This window comes from Prinia subflava, chromosome 2 (assembly GCF_021018805.1).
Source record: "Prinia subflava isolate CZ2003 ecotype Zambia chromosome 2, Cam_Psub_1.2, whole genome shotgun sequence".
In the NCBI taxonomy this organism is placed as follows: domain Eukaryota; kingdom Metazoa; phylum Chordata; class Aves; order Passeriformes; family Cisticolidae; genus Prinia; species Prinia subflava.
This window is the reverse complement of record NC_086248.1, coordinates 71,641,166-71,665,367: the sequence shown is the minus strand read 5'-3', so window position 1 is coordinate 71,665,367 and position 24,202 is coordinate 71,641,166. Positions and strand designations below refer to the sequence as shown.

The 24,202-nt window shown below is 39.0% G+C and overlaps 1 protein-coding gene across 1 annotated transcript in view; it reads right to left on the bottom strand.

Moving 5' to 3' along the window:
* Window positions 1-1,113: 1,113 nt before the first annotated feature.
* EGLN1 (egl-9 family hypoxia inducible factor 1) overlaps window positions 1,114-24,202 on the bottom strand; it is a 33,344-nt gene continuing 10,255 nt past the window's right edge. Inside the window, exons 2-5 of the mRNA XM_063390497.1 lie at window positions 8,247-8,366; window positions 6,425-6,561; window positions 5,709-5,776; window positions 1,114-3,942 (exon numbers count right to left, since the gene is read on the bottom strand). Of these exons, the coding sequence (XP_063246567.1) occupies window positions 3,878-3,942; window positions 5,709-5,776; window positions 6,425-6,561; window positions 8,247-8,366 (390 nt within the window). The 3' untranslated portion in view covers window positions 1,114-3,877. The remainder of the gene's footprint in view (window positions 3,943-5,708; window positions 5,777-6,424; window positions 6,562-8,246; window positions 8,367-24,202) is intronic.

The window sequence follows — 24,202 nt, the reverse complement described above, 5'->3', positions numbered from 1 at the left end:
CAGAAATGGCACTTTGCAGTACTTACCAACAGGATGGAGATGGGATCTTTCCACTCCTGACCTTGAAGTGGTAAGCAAAGCCAGATGTTTTACATATGATACAGCTCTCAAATCTGCAAATCTTTTCTGAGAAACACCCACAAGAAACACTTCATTTTCCCCGGGACAGTGTTTGATTTTACTATGCAAAACAATCCCCCTGCATACTGTGGGCAACAATGTGATAATTAAAAAACAAAACCCAAACCAGGTCTGCACAGGATGGTTGCAAGAAAGGTTCCTTCCTTGTTCAATGTAAAACTAGTACGGGGAAGAGATACTTTCAAGAGAACTTGTAAGAAGTTACACAGCACTGAACATGGAAAAAGTTCCAAAGCACTTTGCCATCAGGTCAGTGCTGCTACACTTTTGTTTCAACCTAAAAGAATGCCAAGAACCATCACCTTAGAGCAGAAATGAGCAAAACTGGCACCCAAGTGCCATGAAAGGTGCACTAATGCTGGAGACTCCTCTGAGGATCCAGGTTTACCTCTTTCTGAACTAGCTGAAGACACACAAGCACATGCAAGGGGCTTCACAAAAGCTAGAGTGATGTCAGAAGCACAGCCAGACAGCTGTGTCCTTGATTACCACAGTCATTACAAAGCTGGTGAAAAGTGGAGGAATATTTGTGGTATCTTTTACAGCTCTGCACCTGCAGACTCTGCCATTCTCCTGTCCTCTCTCAAAGGTCCATAATTCACTGGGAGCCATGTCAAACTGAGGAGATCCCATTAAAACTTATAAATCCTGTTTGATTGTGACTCATTCTGTACCTCACATACCTGTCAAAAGTGGTGAAAAAACTAGAGCTGACTCTACATCATAATCACTCTTCAGAAAGCCTAAAAAGGGTCCTGTATTTGAGTGAGGAAATCATCAGGAAAATGGTGACCACACCCAGGTAACTGTAGGTAGTCTAAAGAAAAAAAGTCACAGATCCTTCTCTAGAGCAGAAACAGTTCTGATTTAAAAAAAAAAAAAACCAAAAACCAAACCCCCCTCAAAAAACCCCCACCAAACACACAACAAAAAAATGCAAACAAAAATCCCAACCGCTCACAACAAAACAACTAGAATTCCACATACCCCCTTTATCAGGATTCATAAATTAATTGCTACAGAGCAGTTTTTAAAGTGACAAAGATTACAAATAACCACATAGTTTTCAAGAACCTTTATACATCATCTTTTTTAATTAGATTAGCTTTACAAGCAACTTGAGAGCTCTTTCATAATGAACACTGCTTTTGAAATTACACAACTTTATAGGCAACCTGTAAATGAATCCTGAATTTCTTTGCCTGCTATAGATAAAGGTCTCATATTTCACAGCCAGCTAACATCATGAATAAAAATAGCATTATGAAGCTTTATTTTTAACCAGGACTAGATACATACAGATCATAAGACAGTTTAAAAAATAGTTTTAAAACAAGGACCTGCTTGGTGATGCTCAAGACTGAATATTCAACCGACATGAAATGAACAGTTTCTAAAGGACATGGAAGAAATGGCTGACCTGATTTGTCGACCCTGTTGTAATGACTTACATGGAGTGAAAAATTAAGCACTTTTTAAACCTGTCTGGCAAGCACAAACCTACAGTGTGATTAGAATTTGATACGCTGTTTAACTGCAGCGGTTTGAATTACAGAGGGACTGAAATGAGTTTAAAGGCTTATGCTTACATTTCTAAAACAAAACCAAACTTCTGTTAAAGGAGTACTAATGAAGATGAAGTAGAAGAGTTGACTTTTTTGCTTGTCTCATTGGTAGCCTAAAAGCACTGCAGACCAGACAGTAACGAAGATTTGCACTCCTTGGCCAGGTTGGCAGAGGCACTTACAGTAAAGGTATCCTGTCTGTTTTTCTGGGAAGAGGAAAGAGGAAGAGAACTGTACAGGGCAAGAACTTACTAAAAAAGGGAAGAGTGAAATCAGAACAAAACTGGGATTTCTGTTGGTTCTCCTAAATGATATACCAATACTGAATTTTCCCCCCTTCTGTCAGTTTGTTATTAAACAATTAGCTTTTTCATGTTTTACATGAACAATAGTAATGTTTTTAATAAAAAATTACTGAGCTTTCCATAGAAAGGGTCTCTAATTGAATACAAACTATACAGATGTTAAAATTGTCACAAGTTGTAATATATACAGAAATATTTCTGTACACTCACATTGTTTTGGCTAAGTAAGTAAATAAGATAGAAAACTGCAGTGGGTAAGGTGAACAACCCCCAAACTCCTGTAAATATGAATGCTGTCTTTGATAGGTTTGCTTTTGTTTTCTCAAGCTTTTAAAGCTCAGGAAAAAGAAAAGAAAGAAGAAGAAGAAAAAAATCCGTGTCCAAAACATCCATTTCTTAAAAATAAGAATATCACAGTTTCTGCACATCTCACTTTTATTCTGTGATGTCCCATCTCCTGGATAAAATAAAAACAATGTACAAGAAAGTAAATGTTTTCTTACTACATATATACCTCAGTATTGATCAAAGAGCATTGCCTTTTTGGGGAAATCCTTCAGCAACAGTGAAAATTTAAAGGTGTATTATTGCACAAGGAGCTTACAGAGTGATGCACTTCAGCTTCAGTGTGCTGACCACCTCCTTGATACTATATAATAGATCAAGGTGTCAACTTACAGACTGCATGGGACACCAACATTTGAAAAGGAAATTTTAAAAAGTGAATTTTAGATATTCTATTAACTTATATACAAAGGAAAGGGGAGTGGCAAGTATTTTTTAGAAAAGGGAGAAAGCTCAAAAATTTCTGTCAAGTAAGTAAGGAGGTTCTGGGTACCTCTAATAGCCTAGGAAAGCCCTTGTATATTCTTGTAACTTGTTGGTATTTACCAGGTCCCCAAAGCCAATGACAGCAATCAATAGTGTCAAGTTCACTTAGTGCCAGTCACATAAAAAATAAAAAAACAACCAAACATCCCCCCTCCAAAATAGAAAAAAAAGAAACCAAAGAAAAAAGAAAAAAGACAGAAACTTCCCCTCTGTGGATTCAACATACAAAACCACAAACTGAATGTTACTACTAGTGAGATACTGATTTGCTTTTGTTAATAAGGTTCAAGAGAACATAGTCAAAAAAGAAAAACAAAAAAAACCAAAAAAACAAAACCCAAAACAATACAGCAGCAATCTTTAAAAGTTAAGATTAGTGTGAGATATGATATAAAACAATCAGATTTTAGCTGGTAATTAAAGTGCTCCTTTTCTGACTTAAATTGTAAAAAAAAAAATTAAAGTGATTATCAGTACTGGCAACCCTTGCGTTAAATTAGGTCTTTCATGGCAGAGGAGAACAGTATGAACAGTTTTACAAAAATAGATCCATGTTATATTGGAGAATACTGTGATTTTTTTCCTTTTTTTCAGTTTTTCTTTTTTTTTTTTAAGACTCAATTTTGATAAACTGTACCTGGTCATACAAAAATTACCCAAAATTCAAACTTTTTACCATATAAAAAAAGGGAGAGATGAAATGGATTCAGCTGGATGACAGGTCTGGCAAAATATAAGGATGGACAAATTCTATGTAGGGCACTTATTTATGTCCAGATGCATATGGTGTTTCTTACTGATTGCTTATCTTCTTCACATAAGCAGTCACAGGCCTGGAGTCACAATCACATAGTACAATGCTTCAGCAGTCAAAGAACCTTCTTTTTGATGCAACATTGAAACACTGTTTGCTTCCGTATTAAGATGTTGGTTTGTTGTTGATTTTCCTTTATCTTGTTATTCACATTCAGAAGTTAATAGATAGCATCAAGATTTATCAGGGAGAATAGCAAGGGGAGTTGCTAAATCAAAGGCTTATAAAACATCTTTCCCAACAGAGTCAGAAGGTTTATTAAGTTCAACCCTCACACCTTTTTCACCTGCAGAAATATGAAAAGGAAAATGGTATTTTTCAGCATTTATTGAAGTACAGTCTAACAGTCTACATCACTTTCCAGAATAAAGTTTTACGATCAAAACACAACATCCCATAAGCAAGAAAACCTCACACATATTCTGCATGTCCTTCGTTAGGCTGACACTTATCCAAAAAATGAATAGTTCTCTATTTTATGACATTTTCTTCTATAATTTCATGTATTATTGTTAGTAGAAAATAAATTGCATCTTGCACAATTCTTGCTGCAGATACAGAGCAAAGAATGCAATTTTAATTGCAAAAGAAAACTGAAACTACAATATCGTAATAGAAACCCATTACAGAGCAAACTGATACTGAAGGAGAAAGAGGAATTTTCTCACAGAAAGAAAATTGGAATGAGCTGCACAGGGAGGTGGTGGAGTCACCACCTCTGGCAGCACCATCTCAGGGCCACTGTCCACTTGATGGGGCGGTGTTTGGTCATAGGTTGGATTTGATGATCTTGGAGGTCCTTTCCAACCTAACTGGTTCTGTGATTCTGTGAAATTTAAACCCAGCCTTCCTTCCTTAAGTGCCTGCAGTTTAGGGGGACCCCGTAAAGGGAGGCAGGCAGAGGGGCAGCGCCTCCCCTTCAGGCTTGACCCCACCCCAAACCATTTCTCTGCACTCCCTTTGAAAGGGCAGCAGCTGAAGCTGTGCGCAGGCAACAAAACAGCTCTGATCCAGCAAGGCTGACTCCAGGAGCCGTAGAGTTGCTCCCTTGTGTCATGAAGGCTGCCTTAGAGACAGACAGGCTTCTGTGGAGACCAGGCAGGCTGACTGCCTGGGAAGTCCACTGTGCCCTGCCAGGCATGTGCCACCAAGCACTGGGACAGCCTGCCTGGCTGGAGCTGAGGGGCTCCCTTCAAAAGCCAGGCAGGAGCTGCACTGCTCTTGCCACTTCCAAAATGCACTTCCAGTGTTCAGCAGGAGGGACTGGACTGAACTGTACACAGCTCTGGGGCTGCTTAGGAGCTCCAGACAGGAATGAATGGAAATCTCAGTTGAAAATGACTGGCACATATCTTCAGCATCATTGGTTTCAGAGCTCTTGACAAAGCTGTGTGTGTGCACTTGCAGTACACCTGATTTTGGTTTATTTTTAAACTACTGTAACAAAATTGTGATGGCAATTAAAAGCACGACAGAAGTCCTAGGCCATTTCTCCTTTTAATGCTAATTTGAACAGGAAAATTAGATCAACTTCCTCTTGGGGGAGAAGCCAGAGAAGGAAAACAGATGCTAGATAGGTGAAACTGGAAATGAAGGAAGTAAGTCCATTCTTTAATTACAGATTTTAATTTTAGGCTTTTGTTTCTACAATATAAAAATTCCAGCCAAGTGAAGTTGTATTCACTAGTTGAATCCCTATATTTGATCAAAAGTATTTCCAGAGCTCTCAGTTCTGCACTGCCTTACAGTCTCTGGTGTATTTATCCTCCTTATATATTAGGCAGACCAGAGTAGGGAGAAACTGTATCACCCACGTAAAAATACTGAGCAGCCCCAGGTCTCAGAGGAAGTGTAAGCAGGACAGGCATTGACCTGGATTTCACAAATCACTGCCCAGGAGCAGTTCAATCCCTGGGTCACCTTCCCTGGAAAACCTAACTCGAGTTATTCCCCTTTCTCTCTCTTTTTGTGCAAAGGGTGGACCAAGGAGATGAGGCTAGACTTAGCCACTCCTCCACAGAAAAAATAACAATGATATTAAGAAGAGCTTACCTGTTAGATATTTTACTTTAGCTCGTGCTCTTTCATCTGCATCAAAATACCACACTGTTATTGCGTACCTAAGGAAACATGAAAAAAGCACTCCTGAATTATGAAGCAAAACACCAGAGAGGCACTTCACATGAAACACTACCTGAATTAGATGATACTTCCACAGTCTGACAGAAGAAAGTTCTCAAAAAACAAGCAGTAGGTTTGGCTGTTTTTTTCTAGTAGTAGGTATTATCTGAAAAGTCACTGAAAGGGTGACACTGATGCTCTAAGTTTACACCCTTTTTCTTTATGAGTTGCTATTATGGTTCTTGTCCAGAATAAAGTCTCTGCCCACATCACCTTGCCCTGTGACCTCATCTTTTTACTAGGTCAAGTTCACCACTGAGTCACACTACAGGATCATCAGTGTGTAAAGCCACTACAGAGAAATAAAGAAGATGGCACCCTTTGGCTAAGTTGGGGTCTGCTTATGGCTCTGTGTGCTCCCACCCAGTTCTGCCAAGCACATGCTCAGAAACATCCCACCTACACACTCGGAAGGTTTTCTCCAAAATAAGAGATCAGGCAACACTACAAAATCAGCAACCCAGTGGAAGCCTAATCATCCATTAGCAGAAACAACTCCTTTTTGTCAGGTCACAATTCACAGTGCCACTAATTTCTCAATTCTTGCTAAGACAGGCATCATGCAGTAGAGAGGCCATCACTCCTACCTTGTAGCAAATGCTGGCTGTACTTCATGAGGGTTGCGGCGATCAGACCAGAAGAATAGCAGTCTATCAAATTTGGGTTCAATATCAGCAAATTGGGCTTTACCTTCTGGAAATATCCGAAGGATGCCTCCACTTACCTACAAATGAAATATTTTCAAACAATGCTTGAGAGCCATGTCTCATTGTATTTAAAGGTCCCATATATCACATTTGAAATTATTTCAGACACTTGGAACTGAAACAAAAGCCTTCATCAGGTGCTCTAGAAATTATGAATCTATGGCTTTTCTGTCAACACATTTCATTTAACCAAATGCTTAACACATTTTTCACTGAGTGATTTCAGAATGCTATGTGCATTCATGTTTAAGTAAAAGCTTAGATGGGGGAATGCATTACCTATTAGCAAAAAAAAAAAAAAAAGGACAAGACTAACTGATATTACTCCCTGATACAGATGGGAGAAACATTTTATTTCACATTTCAGTTTCACCTTTCCCCATTAAAGAGATTATTTCACTTAACTGTGGCACAAGTTTAGGTGTAATTAAAATAAGGAAAGAGTAGGAAACTTCAAACTAAAACTTGCATCTGTACTATTCAGGGTCAATTTAGATCTCTTCTGGGTTTTGAAAACAGTTGAACCTACCTGCATATGTCTAGAAATACGCACAAGTAGGTGAGGTTAATTATAACATTATATTTATGTTAATAAATAAGTCACATTAACTTCTTCCTACTGATGGTGTTGATGTTGTTTAATTAAACTGTATATGGCCACCACAGACCTTCATGTTGTAACAGACATAACAGTGCAAGTACTAAGAAGGCAATTTGATAAATTACAGGGGCATCTGTGAGCTAAGTCAGCAAACAACTGAGGATTTAGAATCATTTCTTCTCCTAAAGAAAGTTTGAGATTCTTTTTTCAGTGAACAATATACTTGGTAGTTTATTAAGTTGTAATTTAAAACAGATTTTGCAGGATTAATGCCTCTGTTCATAAATTAAATATTCAGCTCGTAATTTTTTCACATTAATTGTCAAAACGTAATTTACTTGACTTCTACACTCTGGTATGTATTTTTTTTTCCAAGAGAGAAACCATAAATCAACTAAAAATACCCCAAAGCTTCACTTTCAGATGATTAGTACAATCAAAGCATATGCAAAGATGCTATCATGGCAAAACCAATTATTTTCTAATTGTAGGATTTAATTTGACATGTCAAAGAGCACATCAATACTGGAAAGCTTGAAGTGCATCCATCTGACTCAGCTTTCTGATCTACCAGTTTTACACAAATATGTTATGAGGGCAAAAAAAAGAGAAAACTCTCATCTGCAATTTGTGTTATCCATACCTGGTGCACGCAACGCACAGAATCTGACTGCTCTTATGTACCCTTCCACATGCCACTCCCTTAGCATGATGAAGCATCAGGAATTTTATCTTGTTTTTTCCCCATATATGATACAAATACATAATTTGTACATGATACAAATAAACTTCTCCATGTTTATGGCAGAGAAATCAAAGAATTAGCAAAGCTCTGTCTTGCCTTACTCTTTCATGGTCTCAATACTGTCATTTAGCTACATCTGTTCTTCAAATCTACCTAGTCCCACTGAATCACTAAGAAAATCCTTATTAAAAATTCACTTTATCATAGACACTAGCAGTAAATTCTTACATCACTTGAACTGTGGTATAAATATCTTCTACACCTCGTATCTACAAGTGTATGTGCATAAAAACATATATGTACATATGTACATAAAATGTACATAAAAAACATTTCAGAAAGAAATGATTGCATACCTTGGCATCCCAGTCCTTATTAAGATAATATATACACGTAACACATCTTCCATCTCCATTTGGATTATCAACGTGGCGCACGTATCCTGTTCCGTTGCCTGGATAACAAGCCACCATAGCCTGGAGTCAAAGAATCAAATACTAGAGTTATTTTTATCTCTGTGTGGGGGAAAAGTCTACATTTTATCTATATTAATTGTTAAGTAATTAATACATAAGCAATAGAAAAAATAAACCAGAAATCATGTGCAAAGGCATTTTTTAGCTGTGTTTTCTTTCTAGGTAAAAATTGATTTAGAACACAAACAGATGTTGACAAGAAAGCATGAAAGACACTGAGAGAACACTTAATTAAGGCATGGAAGGTGGGGCTACTTTCATGTTGTGACTAATCATTCAGACTTCCCTCCCCTGAATGACATAGAAGAGAGGAAGAATGTCTTGTGTGTAATTTAATGGCTTCTCCTTGTGATAAGAAATCTTCCAGACTCAAGTTCAGACAGCTATCTTTTTTCTTTCCTGTGTTTCCAATGCAAAGAATTCCTTCTCAAAAATGTTGTCAAACGATTATTTTAAGGAAACTTTAAGACAAAACCAGTAAGCCCACGTTACTCGATCACTCCAAGAGCATTCCTGAGTTTGTGTTTTGTCCTGTACATAGGAGGTCTTTGAACCTTTGTTGAAACAAACCTACATGTACAACAAAAACATCCTTTTTAGTCAAGAAGTGAGAAATGGAAAACAGACCCCGAGCAGTAATCTACAATAACCTTCTGACATCAAACGACTCCCCCTACAGCAGTGTATTAAACTTCCCATGCTGCACTTTGCTCAGCTGACTTGAAAGACCCCTGGACGGCGATTTCTGAATCTTCAGACATGCGGATGTGCGTGTGAAACAAACTGGCCCTTGCTCCCAGAGGGCCTGATTAGCTTGATTAGCTATCAGAGCACACGGCTGGTTCATCACACAGCACATCCCTCTATCTTTATGCCTTTGCTAGAAATGATAAATATTTCAGTTTTTTGAAAGAAATCAGAACAAATTTTTACAGGTCAAGTCACCACTGCTACCGCAGTACTCAGATGTCTGCAGTGACAATATCCTACCTGCAAGAAATTGCAGCATGAATTAAAAAAACCCAACCAACCAAAAACCAACAAAAAGGTGAGTTTCTACCAACAAGCTATATACTGCTAATCTCAATGACTGCCTGCTGTATGAAAAAAAAAAAAGTAAAAACCTCTATAAACAAACATTCCTGTCTAGATTTAGCCTGGTTAAATTAGAACTCTAAGCCAGACCTCTGCATTGCAAACTCTTTCATCTCTCATGCAAGATACAAAAAATATTTTCCCAATAAAGTGATTTTTTTGCTTTATAATGGTAATTTTAGTTCCCTCCTCCTCGCTTTAATATGCTATAAATAAAGCTTTCCAGAATTTATATTACTTGCAGGCATTGAGGAATACATTCAGTGCAGGTCGCTGGGTAAACTGTGCTTTTTGCAAACTGAGAAATAGTTTAAAGTACTTGCAGTTCAATCAGTAAAATATTTGCATATCACATGTAAGCAGAATGGATTTTGCTGTAGCAGCAACTTTTAAAAAAATCTTTATGTCCATATATACTCTACTAACAGAAACAGCAGGTTTTAGTAGCTATGTCTAGGCAGAAATCAGAACACACTATCTGCCAAGTTTAAGGCCGTGACTTCCAAGAATCCTAAAAATAAAGCCAAACTTCATTCACATCATTTGGAAGTGACTACACTGCATGAAAGGTAGTCAAAAATACAAAATCCAGATATACTTCTAATTTTGATTCACTTCAGCCCTTCAGCTTCCCAATCTCTTTACTGTAATCATAATGCCTTTATCATTATAGGCCTCATGTTATAAAAATGTTACACATGTCAAGAATGGGATCTAATATTTGGCAAAGTCGTGACTTATCAGTTTTGCTGCAGGAAGATAAACCCACAGAAATCAAAACAGTGAGGTAAAGATACCAAAGAATGTAATCGGGTTCTGTAATTTCCTTTCATAGGGAGAAAAAAAAGGAAGAAAACAAAAGCAAAGCTGGGCTGGAAGAGGAAGATATTTGGTTTCCACTGAAAGCCAACACTCTTGACAAAAAACTCCCATGTACCACATGTATCGTATCAAGCTCTCATGGAGCATGAACAATGCTGAATGCAGATCCAGGTTCAATTCTGTAACAGTATATCTAATAACAGGAAAGTTTTAATTTAAGGGTCTCTGCTAAGAGATATCAAGCAAATTAAATCCTGACACTAACTGTTGCTCGCTATCTGTGTATTTTAGCTACTAAAATTCTCTCAGAATGAGAACTTTGAGATCAAGCAGCTAGAGCAATGTCAATTCTCACTTTAATCACGCAGAGTCAGATTCCAAGAAAACAAAACAGTATTTCACACCTGATGAAAATGACAACCAGCAACACTTTTCAGAATGTCTGTGGAAACATCAGTTGTCACCAACTTCACATAAAGAGCAGCTATATTAATTTCATATAATCACTGGAGTCTTAAATAATTTCAATGTTTAAAAAGATCTCTTATTTTTGACTTTAGAGCCTGAAACTTCTAAGTGATGAGAAACAGTTTTGTTGCAATAACTTATCTACCATGTATTTGTTATAACACTGAGAATGACTCAGCCCTTAGCAGCAAATTGGAAAGTAAACATATTTGCAACTCAGGTGCTGTAGCATAATATACATTGCTTTTGCCATGTCCTCAATTAACCTATGATAAAGAAAGGCACAAAATGTAACAGTTCATGGGACATGGGAAATATATTGCTTTGTGCAACAGTATGAAGTGACTTCATGCCAAACTCTCACATAGTGCAAGATTACCCTTACACGGAAAGGACAGAGAAATGATCCACATAAATAAAAAAGCCTTTGCTGTTTTAACATTTTACAGTATGAATAAGCAAGCAAAGACAAGTATATCAAGAACAGAGAAAAATTTGTGACATTTTCTTTTTCCAAACACTGTTAGTGATGGTCAGTATAGCTAGGCATTTGAGACCTGAAAGTCCAAGATTCCCTAATATTTTGGGCTATGAACAATACAGTTGTAGCTTTCCAAAACAAAGAGCCACCCGTCTCCTCAGTTGTCCCATAAAAGTAATTAGCTAATTCAACTCAAGGTATTACTTGTATTTTCTTAACAGAAAAGGAGCCTCTCCTTTTGTCCTTCTTGGGCATTACAATTTTTGAGTATTCAGTAAACTTACTCTCTGCAAAAAATGTATTTAAGTCACATGCTGGGTTTGTTCACTCACTCAGGCTTCCTGTGCCAACACTTTTAATATTAACCTTCTTTAACCCAAGAGCATTCTGTTTTAGGCTGAGCACTCGTGTCTAGCACATGAGCGCTGTCCTTAGATACCCCCTGGAATTCATGAGTAATCAAGAAAGCATGAAAGTGTCCTCCCCACACTGATATCTGCCCAACTTGTGTCTATCAAACCTGAAGCACTCACAGGCTAAAGCTCCTGCTGATCACTCATTCGCATACAGATGTTCTGTTTGCAAATGTCCTAGGACCGGAAAATCAGGCCATCAGCTCAAATAAGCAACATTAAGCTGTTAATACAAGAACTAATTGAAACCACAGATTTTTTGCTAGGAATAGGCATCCCTAGTGTATCAGGCATTACTCTAATTAACAATAAAATGCACAAAGGTCACATCAGTGGGAATAAACCATAATCCATACAGTTTTTTTCACTATGTAAAGACACATCAGCCAAGACTCAGCCCTGGGAGGCACAGCACAACAGTGCAGCTGAAAACATGATTTCATTTGGGACTAGCCTCAGCCTCTGTTCACACAGAAGTATGACAGCCTCTCCTATCTATAAAGAAGGAAGACCTGCAGGTAAACAAACTGAAGCTTTTTCTTCTATCCTCTCCATTCCTCTCACTGCTGGACACCTGCAAGCTTAGGTATCATTCCTTAAAAAAAAGGAAACATTAAAGCAAACTCTTAGGAAAGAGAGGAGAATACCAGTAACATGAGAACACCAAATTCTGTAAGGGGGGGAAAAGGCCCCAAATCACAAACGTATAATGGAGAGGATGTGTGTTCTATTAATTTATTAAACAAATATATTAAATATATTAATATTTAAACTTTATTGTTAAGATCAGATTAAAACTGCATCAGTCAAGGAGATGGCACTTTTGCTGTTTGCTGAAGGAACTGCAAATCTCAGTGAGCAAAACAAGATGTCTAAATGCAAGACCAATGACTTCCTACCAAAATTTATCAGATGTGCTCACAAAGACTTCACTGGAAAGTCTTGGCATTGGACATGTGACGGATTATTCAAAGAAAGAAAAAAATCTCACACACCACTGCAATGAAGAACCAAAGAAAAATAAAATCAAATTACAAAACGATCCAGCCTTGTTTGGTCTGTGATGTATTTCTATTTCAAAAATTTATTCATCCCTGACAAACAAGAGTTCTGAGGAAATACATTTCACTTTAAGCACACATCAGGCTGTGATTTCTCACAAGTTGAACAAAGTAACAGTCAAATCAAAGGAACAAAAGACTGGTTTAGTATCACCACCTGTAAGCAGGATCAAGATTAGTGACTATACACATGCTAGCATGGTACAACTTGGCTTGGATTCACAAGTCTTCTGGAAATCCTTCAGAAGCACAGACAGAAACTTGCAACAGGAAGAAAATGTCAACTGGGAGAAACTCCTGTCAGCCTTGCCCAAAACAGAGCAATCTAATAAAAGGTAAAATAAATCAGAGACACGGCTAATCTAAGTATTTTTATACTAACTTCCAATAGTTTAGTAAGCAAGTCTAGTGACTCAAGTTTTTACATCAACATTGTGAAACTAGAAGAGCTGGAGAGAAGAATCAGGTCCTGCAAAGATTTCTTATTAAAAATTCATGCCTTGCAGTCATCATCAACTGGAGCACATACAAGGGGAAAGAAAGCTACTACTTAGCAGCTTAAAAAATAATCAAAGCATTACCCATCCTCAAGAGAAGAGAGGAATCTTTAAGATAGAAACTAAAATAAAGAAAAAACTGATACATTGCAACACCTTTGTATCATTGATCTGTAGGCCCTTTCTCCCAATATTAAATTACTACTACAGCCATTCAATTTGTCCATTAGCAAAGGAGTTCATAACTCTTTTATTCTCTTTTGCATTTTTCTCTGCAGATATGGTAAATACCCAGCTGCAGAGCAAAGGAAAGAAACCCCCAAATACTGAAACAGAAACTAACAACTCCCCACCACCCAAACTAATAAACCCTGACTAAAGCTGCTATTTGTGCCAACTTCTTGCAAGAACAGAGTAAGCTGCTCTTTCAGGAAAAAACTCAAGCAACTGAAGAAGCAAGGACGACAAACACAGGTCATCCTCTCTTATCTTGCGAAGTTTTAACAGCAAAGTTGGAAAAGCTGAAACAGTTTGCTTGGCAAAGTGAAGGCAAACTGAACTAAAAACAGAGATGAAAAATGAACTTAGACAGGAAGGGAGAGAGGAAAAACTGAGAGCTGACATAGCTGCTTACACTATTAATAGAATCAGCACACAGCTATGTACATGGATTACATCTTCCATGACCTTCTAGGGAGTTCAGTAACCTGACCTACCTCCCTTCTTCCCAGGCTTTTCAATGCAATGGTCAATACAAGACTTCTACTTGCTTTGGATAGAACCCCATTTCATAAACATACAAAATCAAGCCACATAACATACCATGTTTGGCACAACATATTAACACCTTTACACATTGCTTATTTCTAACTTGCCAATCAGATGCTGATTTCTCAGACCAAATTTCAGCAAAAACTTTGCCAACCCAGCAGTTAATTCCTCTTCAAGTCATGGCTTTATTCCCGTCTTCATTTTTACATGACTTTTACCTGCTCACAACATTCACTTCAAACGCCCCAATAAACTGACACAAACCAGAAGGCAGCAATTTTCATGCTGGTTCAGTGGTTCAGATTCAGCTGAGCTTTCTAGGGCCAGAAGAGTCACATGAAGTTTGGATCCAAACAGCTTGAATGTAACCATGGTGCCACTGAACAAAAACCAGCTCAGGTATTTTTCACTGTAGCAACATCTAGTTTGGTACTCTCCCTTTACCATTCAATTCTAATTGTGCTCAACAGTAGGGCCACACAAAGCTCATTTTCAAGTATCATTCCTTTAATCCATGCATGCCCATAGGCTTCAAGATATGCTCTTCAGCTCTTGAATTGCTGAAGAAATGTGCATTTGAGTCCAGATGATTCATCAGTTCTTACACATGGCACAGGAAAAAACACAGAACTGCAGTTGCTTAAGTCTGATATTCAGGAAATGACTGTGCATGTGGGATGTGCTTACACTTTGATGAATACATCTAACAAATAAAAAATAGAATAGAGAAGCTCTTATGAAATTATCAAGCAAGAGGCATTAAGCAGGAGGAGATGGTATTGATTCTCAACATGGGGACGGCAGAAGGCATGTTCCTTGCATGGAGGCTTTGACTGAGCCCTGAGGAGAGCAGGGCAATTGGAGAAACACATCTCCAGAGGTAAACCCATGAGCAACTGAAAGCAGTGCTAGAGACAGACATAACAGGAAGATCTAAAACACACTTCTCAGCTGAAGTTCTGCAGCTCTCACCACTACTAAACTGAGATAAAAGTGCTTAAACATTAATGAGTTTTTCTGCTCTCCTGTACCTCAGCTTGTAAAGCTGCAAGTCTCAAATCTCCGAAGGCAAAGAGAGGGCTGAGTCAGCTTACAAACAGCAAGGAAAAAGAAAGATTGTATCTTCTGTAACACAACACAGTGGCATTTTCCAGGCTTCGAGCCAGAGCAGGTGGGACATGCCTATTCTCAAAATTGTGCCAGTTTAACCAAAAGGTGCTGTTTTAAAACTGAGTCAGTGAAGGCACTGCAAATATACCTGCAGTCCTTCAATCTTATGAAGCCCTAGTTTCCATTAACTTAATCTAACTGTTTATCAGGAAAATAAAATGGAGCTCACATCTAAAAATGTACTCAGAGAGCTGTGCACTGGCTTAAATAGAGTAATAATAAAAAAAGAGTGAAGTTTATCTAACATATCTCTGAATATAGACAATGTCTTCAAGTGTAAGCCATTTGCATTCCCTAAAAAAAAAAAAAAGGCATTTATATAAGCATATCCATGATATGTCAGTGCTTCAAAGCAGTAACAGCTCCCTCCCCCTAAGGTTCAACATAACACATTCTTATAGTTTTGATATCCAAGTCTACTGCAAACTTAAAAAAAAAGGTCAACAACATAAAACACACAAACAAAAAAATCCCCTAGACATACTTAACTGAGGCTTCCCAAAAAAAGTAGATGAAAAGCACTGTCACCAGAGGCAGAAAGTTCTCTCTTAAAAGCGGAAGAGCAAACACAACACTTGTCTTTGCAGATAGGAAGGTCTAAAGCATACTTTGATTTGTGTCAGTCTAAATCTGTCTACAGTATGATTAAATAAGTTGACCAATACACTTCAGATTCAAACAACTGTTGAATAATATCAAATATGTTTGTAGAATTGGCAGGTCTATATGACTAACTCCCCATTCCCTTCAAGGGAAGCAGACTCATGACTCACAGTTTTGGCACTGTAAACAAATTTGACAGAGAAGTAAGTCAGTCAACACAAATTTTAAGAGTCTGATTTTAATTGAACACCGTAATTGCTTTGAAATTAATGAAACCATTTGGAAAATAAGTACTATGAAACTTTTTCCCCACAATGAGGCAAAGCTCTCTGCTCGCACATGAGACTACTCAGCTTCCTAGTTCCGTCACTACCCATTCAAAAAGGGTGCAGAGCAGTAACATCTTTAGCAACTAAAAATAACATAATGCTAAAGCAAATTATAGCAGTGCACTAAAATAGTATGAAGTTAAGTCTCATTCATCTACATCATTTAAAATACATTCCGACAGCACACCAGACTCCCAGAGTCAACCTCATGACATCAGCAGGCACACTGATGCACAATACACAAAAAAGCATGGTTCCCTATTTTTAGATTATTATGTATTATCAGTGAATTTTTTCAGTTGTGTGAGATCTACTGGGTAAACTTGCAACAACTGGGCTCAGCCTTAAGGGTTCCTTCTCAATCTTACTGATGCTGTGACATACTTCCTTAAAAATAAAGTGTGCAGATTAGCCCAAACATCAAGGCTGGGGACTTCTTAGCACCAGGAGAGGCTGGGAGGGAAGAAACACTAAGGATTAAGGGTGGGCAAGAGGTGATTGGTTTTTTTTCTTTTAAAACCAAACCTTACTGTATTATCTGTGAACGTAAATGGCTGAGAAATTTGCCATTTAAAGGACGTCACTCATCATTTCTGCCATTCTCTCCTCAAAACTATACCTACTGAGAAGCCTAGAATTTCATTCCTATAGAAGACAAACCATCTACAATCACTTTGCTAACTACCAGGATGGAGATTAATTTCTTACTTAAAACTGCAATTTTGCTTCTGTTTTAGGGAACAAAATACCCACATAACCGGAATTTAGCCTGTAGCAAAGGTACTTTTCTATAAACTTGAATGTTGCACAACTGCATGGGAACAGGATTATGTGTTTAGTAGTATGGTCAGCCAGATACTTGGAAATACTTGTGCACTGCAAGTTCCTTAAGTTTAGTAAATGTTCATGTAGATGCAGTAAAACATCCAAATCTAGGCCTCAGGCACCACCTCTAGATTTTAACCACAGAAAGACTTACTGTCATCAACAGTATGCCAAGGAGAATGACCTTAAAACTGGTTTTAAGGCTATTTTCAAGGGGACATACATGATTCAGCATGCCCACAGAATTCCAAACTTGACACTATATGCTACAACATTCACTCCTACTATTAGAGGCCAGACAATTCTTTGAAGTTATTTATATATTACAGAAAAAGAAGTAACTATGCACTGAAATGCTATTAGACATTTATTTATGGACAGATTTAACTTATATTAGCACTGCACAGAAGTCTGACTAAGGTTTAAAGCCAAATAGCAACAAGTAGTCTGTAATATGCTTTCAAGCCACCTACAATTTAAATGCAAGAAATGCTGACTCTGCCCATGCTACTTTTTATGGGCTTTCACACATAAACTGTTTCCATCCAAGCTTTTCTTTACAGTCCCACCACAGTCCTGTAATAGGGCCTCTTTCTCAGCTGGCATAAACAACCCTTAGGGGTTTTGTTGTTTTAACCAGATCACCCAGCGTATCCAGTTCAAATGCACGCAGGCGTTAAACCAACCTACTGGTATTGCAGCTGCCTCAGCTCCCATCGGTCCTTGGGCAAAGCCTGGAGGAACAGCTGAGGCCATGCAGCACCACAGGCTGAGCACAAACACCAGGAGCAGGACGGCGGACGTTGGCATGCCAAGGCGGGAGAGTGATCCTAAGGCCACGCCGTCTGTCTGTATGTCCCAGCAGAGCCAGCCATGTCATTTCAGGTTAAGGAGGCACTCTGCCGCCACGGGGAGGGTGCACTGGCTCAGTGGAACTCCTGGAGGAGAGAGGCTCAGGAATGCAATGTATTTGCTCTAGGAGCATGCAGCCTTGAGCATAAGAAAGATCTGAACGTACCCAGCACTGACTCCAGGGAGCAGAAAACACCTGAGGAAACTGTCTGTGCTTGTCTGGCTGATACAAAAGCCCCACTGTCTTCTGAAATGCCAACTCAGCTGACCATACAGTAAATTTATGTTCATGGCAGCAACAAGATCATCTCCAGGTTAGGACCTCCAGCAGAGCTCCTTGGTGCTGCTTCAACAGGCTTTTTCCCAGTCTCCCCATCAATCACAACCACTGGCCCAGGAGACCAGCATGATGGAAAAACACATCAATCTCATGCCCTGGAAAAATGGAACATGCTGCATTATTAACTATAAATTGGTTAAAATGGACCCATTTGTTTGTTCCAGATCTGTTAATACGTGGCATTAGGAAACTGCTAAGAAGAAAATCAATCCTATCCAAAAAGTTACCTCTTTTCATCTTTGCCACTATTTCAACAACAAAACCAGTATTTTTATATATCTCTAATTATTCACCCTTCCTAAAAGGCAAGTAGGCTTCTGCATAGATTAGTCCTTTCCTGTGAACAACAACTAAAAAGCCTGTTAAGTGACACGGCTCCTGTCAATCGAATTGGTCATGACTGTCTATAACTCACCAAGTACTGTGGTTAGAAGTCATATGTTAACTTTAAACTCCACATTTCCCACTCTAAAAATCAGAAGACGACAGAATCCAAACTCCACACAAAGTGTGATGTAAGCAAAAAAGCCATGGTGTACAAAACCTAATAGGAACAAGAAAGCTTCTCTTTAACAACTTGTCACTGAAACTTTTCCCCCCCTCTTTCAAGGCATCCAGAGGAGCACAGAGTCAGGACCTCTCAAATGCTCGCACAGAAAGTCAAAAAATCTCTACATCAGCTGTGTTAGCACGCAGCCAGAACTCACATACTCTTAAACCTTCTTAAAGGGACTGCATTTAGTAAGAAAGAGAAGCACAGTATTCCATACCCCATCTAGAAACAATGGATTTTAAGACAGGATATGCACAGCTCCTTTTCTCGTGTTTCTGCAGAGAGGTTTACCTGTATGTCCCTAAGAACCCAGTCAGCAGAAACTCTCCTGGTAAACCCAAGGACAGCTAGGGCTTTGCAACTTACAGTACTCACTGGGGAGAGACTACAGGCATTAGCAACAGCAGCCTAGATCAGAGGTGTCACCTCAGACCAAGAGGATCTGTTCCACAGCACACAATTATGCAACTTACATGCAAGATCTGCAGAGCTTAAGTAAAGCCTGTTCCCAGCTTAATATTTGCCAATTAAAGAAAAAAAAGAGGCAAGAGCATAATGGATGACAAAGTGTTTGCCTCAGTCTGCAAATAGCCCAAAACAACTCATACTCAAGGTATGAACTTGTTACCAACTAAAGTAACAGCAGTGGAAATTACAGACACTGTGCAATGAAACGAAAAGAAGATGAAGAAAGGAAGCACCAGAAGAAAAGGCAACACTGACAAAAGCCTGCATTATTGAAAGAGGGAAAGTAATGCTGAGTATCACAAGAACTAAGGAAGAAACAGAGCAACAACCAATTCTAAAATCTTAGATTCCAGAATTTTATACAGTCAACTTTCCTTTCAAGTCAGCAAGCAATCACTTCAGATTTCAGGATTGGCAGAAATAGTCTTTCAGGCAGAGACCATATTTTTAAATAAAATTTCTACATAATGATTGAAAATAAACAATAGATCTCCTAAAACATATATCTAGTATTGGGCACTAATACTGGGTAGCAGCTTCTAAATAGGAGACTGCACTTCAAGAAATTATCTGTGGGTAGCAAACTGATTAACTAATTTCTAAGATGTGTAGTAAATGGCCCTGTATCTTTGTACTAAAGACACTACAGATCCCAAAACTTCTTTTGTATCCTCTCGAAGTCACACTTATTTGGAGATCGGCAACCAAGAAGAGTAAAGCTGGTTCTGAAGCCAGAGAACGGCTGTAGGGAAGAACAGGGAGGAAGGGGAGTAGTGGGCAAGGACCCGTGAACAGTGGACGCACTTGCCGAGCATGTGCTGCAATAATGAAGGGAGCAAGTCCCACAGCATGGGATTCAATTGCAGCAGCCCTGCTACTAACCCCATGAAATCGTCCTCCAAGCACTAACGATACCTCAGCAGGCCTCAGCTGTAATTGTTTTTGGGTATCTTTTGGCCCCTTTATGAACCACACCACAAAACATCTTGGACATCGGAGGTTACTCTCAGCACAGAGATTTGCAAGCCAAGGTAAGAGAAAAGCTGCTGCTCCACGCACAGCACTGTGCTCATACCCACCCACTGCTGCAGAAGGCTGCTCACATCATCTGTACTCCAGGTAAAATGTTTGCATGGAGTGCCCTTCCAAAAAGCTACTTACCTCTCTGAATGCCAGCTCTGCCCTCAAGCCTATTGATCAACTTATCCCTGCTTGGTGCACACACAAATCAGTAAAAAGACTGATATATTTTATTTCCAGGATCAATACAAGCAATGTGATAGAGCTACCACAAAGACAACTGAATTAGTCCAGAAACCAAGAATTTACTTCCTCTGTAAAGACAAACCCTTAATTAAGGGTTCCCAAACCAAGATAAGCCTTAAAACGAAGGCTAGATGATGAAAAAAAAAGTGTAACAGATTTCTCAAAGGAAAAAAAAATTCTCAAAGGAACTCCATCTTCCCATCACTGGCAAATTCTGTTCCCTACTGAGCCCCTGAAGAATTCCATCACTCCCTCCAGAAAGCTGTTCCCAAAGGGAAGGGGTGGGGGGCTGGGGGGAGGAAGGCGGAGGGGGAGGGGGGTGTATTGGAATTTTTGCTCTTCAAAGGCAAGTTTTCTCTGGGGTTTTAATATGGAGCTATTCTAAGTTGAATTGCAGAACTCTAAGTCTCAATGGTGAGGAAGCATCATTTATTACTAGCTTTGTCTTTCAGTGGGTGTGTTCCTTCAAAGTAGCAGGATGTGAGTGTAGAAAGAGTAAAAGACACAGTAAAAACTAAAAATCTGAAAAATTCAAGTTGCTGTACGAGACACCTAAACTGAAAATAAAGCTTGTTGATAGAATCTTCATCTACATTTCATGTCCTGCAGTGGAATACTGTTTTCCATGTTTACAAGGTCCCTTATAAAGCTATAGGACTAAACAGGTAAAAATAATGTATGTTTATCTTATTACCTCTTACAATATAATTTTGGCATAGCCTTGGCTCATTAGTGAGACAACTCCCATTTTCTATTTTCACTAAGGAAAATGACAAAGTCAGGACTCCAGTATAGGAACTCCTGTGTTGTTCTTGAGTCTGTGCCAGGTGTTAGGAGACCTTCAAGAGTCATTACATGTCATTTTGTCCAAGCTATAATGGAGATTTAATACAAATTTACTCAACCCATTAATTTTAATGCAAACATTAAACATTTTTAAATATAAAGCACTTGAACCATGGATCTCACTTCCAAGGCATTTCGTAATAATGAAACAGGCAACGGAAAGACCAATAAAATAGTAAATTCCAGCTGCAATTTCACTACATCAAACTAACCTCCTTTTAGTGGAAAATGAGATGTTACCAGCAGGATTCCCAGAGAACCTGTACTATTTCTCTATGACCTGGGAAAATGGGGTGAAGGAGCAGAGTCATGCAATACCTAAACACGCTGCAGTCCCTCCCAGCCCTGGCTGCAGAAAGGCACACAGAGGGAGGGGTGTCAAATGATACCAACTGACTAAACAACAAAATGGGAGGTGAAATTCAGGAAAGAGTAAGTGCAAAGAAATACCCCTTGGGGTGAAAACAAAGCTTTCTTATACAGTGATGTCTTCTAAACAGGATACCATCACTTTAGAAAAAAAATTAGTAAATACGGGCTGTTCTCCCAAGAACTTAATCTCAGCACAGCAGAGGAAGCAACTAAAGTGTCATAAATCACTAAACAAGGAAAGGCAACACAGAATACATCACCCTGCCAGCATACAAAATCAGGATATATTTGTACATTAAATACTGTGCTTCTGCTTGCCTTACCTTGATCAGCAGAACCAGAAAAGCTGCACAGAAGTGCAGCAGGAATAACCAGAATCATGAAGCAGTACCCACCGGTAGACTAAACACTAAAAAGACTACGATTCTTCAATTTAGGAGGGAAAGCATGTCAGCTGAAAAAAAATGCATGCAAGCGAATGCCACACTTTGTAAAAAATATGACAAGTAAAACTACTGGGAAGTGAGTTTTCACAGTACAGTCTAGGAGACACTGAAATCACCATCAGTGGGTTTTAAACAAAAGGAAGTTCCTTTTCCATCTAATCAAACTGCAGGACTCGCTGTTACAGGATGTTGCAGAGGCCAAAAGTACAAATGGCTTTTAAAACAAGATTACATAAATTAATGGCAAATGTGTCCATCCATCTGCACGTATTACAGACAGTGGTCTAGATACAACCTCTGTCTCAGAGCTCCTGGATTGCCAGAAGTAGATGGTATAACATCATTTTATAGACACTTTGAAGCTTTATATACAGAACTATTATTGATTATTTACAGCTACATGGTATTATAAACATAGATGATGAATACTTGTGTGAAACAGACATTTGGTAAGGAAGAACTCCCACTGTGCAAACATAAGAAGACAGCCAGCAGAACCTAAACCAAATTAGCCAGAGTACAAAAAGTGTAAGTTTTGAGGAGAGTGAGTCTTCAGCATCTGAACAGGAACAAATGGTTTTAAATTTTAGGTGTTTTTTCTAGTAAGACTGGATACTCCTCAAAAACATTTAGCTTTAACCTACAATTCATGGCCTAGCATCTAGTTCATACAGAAGGTCACTTCAGATGAACACAACTCCATCTGGCTCCAATTCACCACTAGATATAAGGTAGGGATGGCCACGCTGACATCTCCGAAGAGGCACATGGCTCTTATCTCTCTCACGCAGTCCCTGCGGAGGGCAGGCCATTGACAGGGTGCCTGCAACTGCTGTACCTGGCAGAGAGCAGCAACTGAGGCAAGCCCTGTCCTCTGCAGCCCTGCTGGGGCAGCTGGCCTCTCCCAGCACCTGCTCCTTCTGCCTTCCCCTCTCCCTCAAAGGAAAGGAACACACCACTCCCAGGGGAGCACACGCAGGATGGAAGCGGGTAGGAGCAGCAAGGTAGTGTGGGCGATACAGATGAAAGAAAATTACTAAAAAGTAGATGGAAGAGGTAAGGATTGTAACTTCAAAGCTGCAGGTTTTTGATTCATTCAACAGCCTGGCAAAATACATAAGCCTGACACTTACCAGTTCCAATGTTCCCTCCCCACACTTATCTTTTTTAATATGGAGTGGGTGGAATTTTTCATAAGTAAAATAAAACTGAAGTGTACCAAAAATAGTATTTGGCCAGATGTTTGTTATAAATTTACTACATAAATAAAGTAAAAATATGTGAAATATTAAAAGTAAAGCATTTTTTGGTAGTTTGTGGCTTCGAAACAGCATATTTCATTCTTCTGTTTGTCTTGCAAGAGAAGGATAACTATGCCTGCTGCACTATGCCCTCTCAGTACAGAAACAGACCCAAGATCATACATAACTTAAAATAATTTTGGAGAGAAGGTATGAATCCCCTACAGGGTAATTGTCTTTCATTTTTTAAAGGTTTGCCTAAATCAGTCCTGTGAAGCATACGCATGCTTTGTATCAGCAAGCTATGCTAGGAAAGGACTGTGCTATGAGCATATGCACACATGAATGGAGAAACAGGCTACTTGGGAGAAAACAGGAAAGAGGCAGCAGCACAGACTTACTAAAAGACCACCAGAATGACCAAAAGGATCCAAGGCAGGAGTATTTCAAACTGTTATATTACTGGCATATTCAACAACGGTGATTCCTTTAGGAAGCAAACAACCATTAGTAGGAAGACAGACTCCTGGTAACCTCATTCAGAGATGCCATGAGTAGGACTTATAGCGACAGTGCCATTGCTGGAAAAATATTTTAATCGACTGCAAAATTTGGCTTGTTTTGTATCTTTTCCATTTCAAACTGCAGTATTTTTTCCATGGGAGCTCTGAGGTTGGCAGGCACCCCTGGAGATCATGTGGTCCAGCTCAGAGGGGGGTAACTCAGAGCAGGCTGGGTGACCAGTGATCAGGTTTTGAGTATCTCCAAGGATGAAGACCCCACAACCTCTGTAGCAACTTGCTTCTTGGATCATCACAATGGAAAAAGCATTTCTTACATGTCAATGGAATTTCTTGCATCTCAGAGTATCCACTGCCTTGCCACTGAGCACTGCTGCCAAGAGTCTGGCTCCCTGT